Here is a 2,215-nt window from a genome sequence, read left to right as displayed (position 1 = left end):
GATAATTGAGCATTAGTGACAACAGCGGTCTTTGTGTGTTGTTGTTGTCGCCGTGAGAGAGAGAGAGAGAGAGAGAGAGTCTGTCTCACTGCTGCCTAGCAACACGGAAACAGCCACGGCCTGCAACTCACACTCACGGAGATTGTGGTTGGTTGGCGGGTGCTCTGGTGTGGTTTGCTCCTTCTCAATTGCTGTCCGACATACCGTATATCGCTCTTTTCTCTCCTCCTTCTTTTTTGTGTTTGTAACCTCTCTTGTAACCTCTCTTGTAACCTCTCTTGTAACCTCTCTTGTAACCTCTTGTAACCTCTCTTGTAACCTCTCTTGTAACCTCTTGTAACCTCTCTTGTAACCTCTTGTAACCTCTCTTGTAACCTCTTGTAATCTCTCTTGTAACCTCTCTTGTAACACCTCAAATCTATTCTTCCGCACTTATATGACCTAATTGTGTTGCAAGTGCCGTAAAACTCTTACGAAAATTAAACACGGAGATTGGCGCCTCTGATGGCGCGCACACGCGCAACTGCGTTCATACACGCGAACGTACGCTCATACACACGCCTACACACGCTCGCACGCTCACACACACATACATACACACACACACACACACACACACACACACACACACACACACACACACACGCGCGCGCGCGCGCGCGTATACATACACATACAAATATACATACACATAACACACACATGAACAAACTTAGAACACACACACACACACACACACACACACACACACATCGATCATGAAAACACTCATCCCGTAATTAACCACTAGAACAGGGGTCACCACACTATGGTCCGAGGGGTCAGTTCGTCCGGCTTGCCGCCATGCCATCGTGCATGCAGGAATACTTAGAAGTTTTTGTAGCGTGGTCCGGTCACGGCTTGGTCTTCAAATTAATATAATGATTTCATAGGACTTTACGGTGCAACTAGGACGTAGTTTTATAGATTTCGTTACTTCTGGCTAATGCATTACATTCTTGCTCAGCTTTAATGTGACAGATCCTTCCTTTTTTACATCAGTATATTGTATTGAACAAAATACAGTAATATTCTGGCCTGCGTTCAGCATTCTCTCAGTTATCCGGCCCACTTAGTTAAAATATAGTCTGGGGTATTTTTTTTCTAATGCAGGTGGGGGTTTTCTGTCCCCATAGAAATAGAAATAATTAAGATCGTTTAGGGGGTAGCCTTTGAACCTTGAGTGCTGGGCCAATCCGGGTTAGAAAGGGACTAGACAAAAAATCTCTCAATTCGTGAATCAAACTCGAATCTTTTGAGTGCGAGAGCGTGACGACAAAGCGACTAACCACTGCACCACTGAGGACTGAAAAATTGTGGTGAAACCCTGCACTAGAAGAAACACTGGCAAAAGTAAAGAACAGTCGGACCTGTCTAAAGGTCGCCTGAACGCCACAATCACGCGTACAAACAGTCACCACCCATTTACCCCCCCCCGGAGGATTTTTCTTTTTCCTTTTCAAACAAAAAAATAAAACCCCATTATAATGACACTGTGTAAGACGTCCACTTGTCTTAGCCAATCTCTTCTCTCCTTTACAGAGAGTGGCCGTCGTTGCCAATTTCTACTTATTTATATATTATATGTAAGACATTCCTCACCTTGACATTCTGGGAGCCCAGGTCGATGGTGCGTGTGCACTGGTCCAGGCCTATAGTAGACTGTTTCCCAGTGGCCTGTGTAAACGTGTCGTTCATGAAGCGGCGGAAGATGGAGCTCTTGCCCACGCCGTACTCGCCGTGCAGGATCACCTTGAAGCTGGGGATGCCCGTGGCCATGATGGCCTGGCTGAGGGGACACAAGAAAATATCAATGTTATCAAGACGATTATCTTTAGTTTTCTAAAAGTTTTACGGCACTTGTGATACTATTAGGTATACATTTATAAGTGTCGAAGATTAGAGGAGCTACAAGAGAGTAACAAACACAAAAAGAAGGAAGGGGGTTAAGGACTATATGGATATTCGATGAGAAAGATGGAACAAACCACACCAGAGCACACGTCAACCACACATGACGATTATCTGGAGAGAAAAGAGTAGGTGTACGGGTTTACAGCTCCTACTAACACTATTAAGGTTATTTAAGAGGCAGGACCTCCGCATTTAACGTCCGGGTCCGACAAAACTGTGCCAAACAACATTGGGAGCCAATTTCAATTATGTCCAGTCGGGG

The 2,215-nt window shown here is 45.0% G+C and overlaps 1 protein-coding gene across 4 annotated transcripts in view; it reads right to left on the bottom strand.

Annotated features, from left to right (window-relative positions):
• LOC101851492 (GTP-binding protein ypt1) overlaps positions 1–2,215 on the bottom strand; it is a 44,858-nt gene that overhangs the window by 1,983 nt on the left and 40,660 nt on the right. For 3 of the 4 annotated variants that reach the window (XM_005096268.3, XM_005096270.3, XM_005096269.3), the window contains exon 2: positions 1,642–1,828. In XM_005096268.3, the coding sequence (XP_005096325.1) occupies positions 1,642–1,818 (177 nt within the window). In that variant the 5' untranslated portion in view covers positions 1,819–1,828. Of the gene's footprint in view, positions 1–1,641; positions 1,832–2,215 lie in introns of all 4 variants that reach the window. The other variant, XM_035969189.1, reaches the window with a different exon arrangement.

The sequence above is a fragment of the Aplysia californica genome, unplaced genomic scaffold, assembly GCF_000002075.1.
Source record: "Aplysia californica isolate F4 #8 unplaced genomic scaffold, AplCal3.0 scaffold00125, whole genome shotgun sequence".
NCBI lineage: Eukaryota > Metazoa > Mollusca > Gastropoda > Aplysiida > Aplysiidae > Aplysia > Aplysia californica.
Note: the sequence above shows the minus strand (reverse complement) of the source record. Positions and strands in the feature narration are given on the sequence as shown.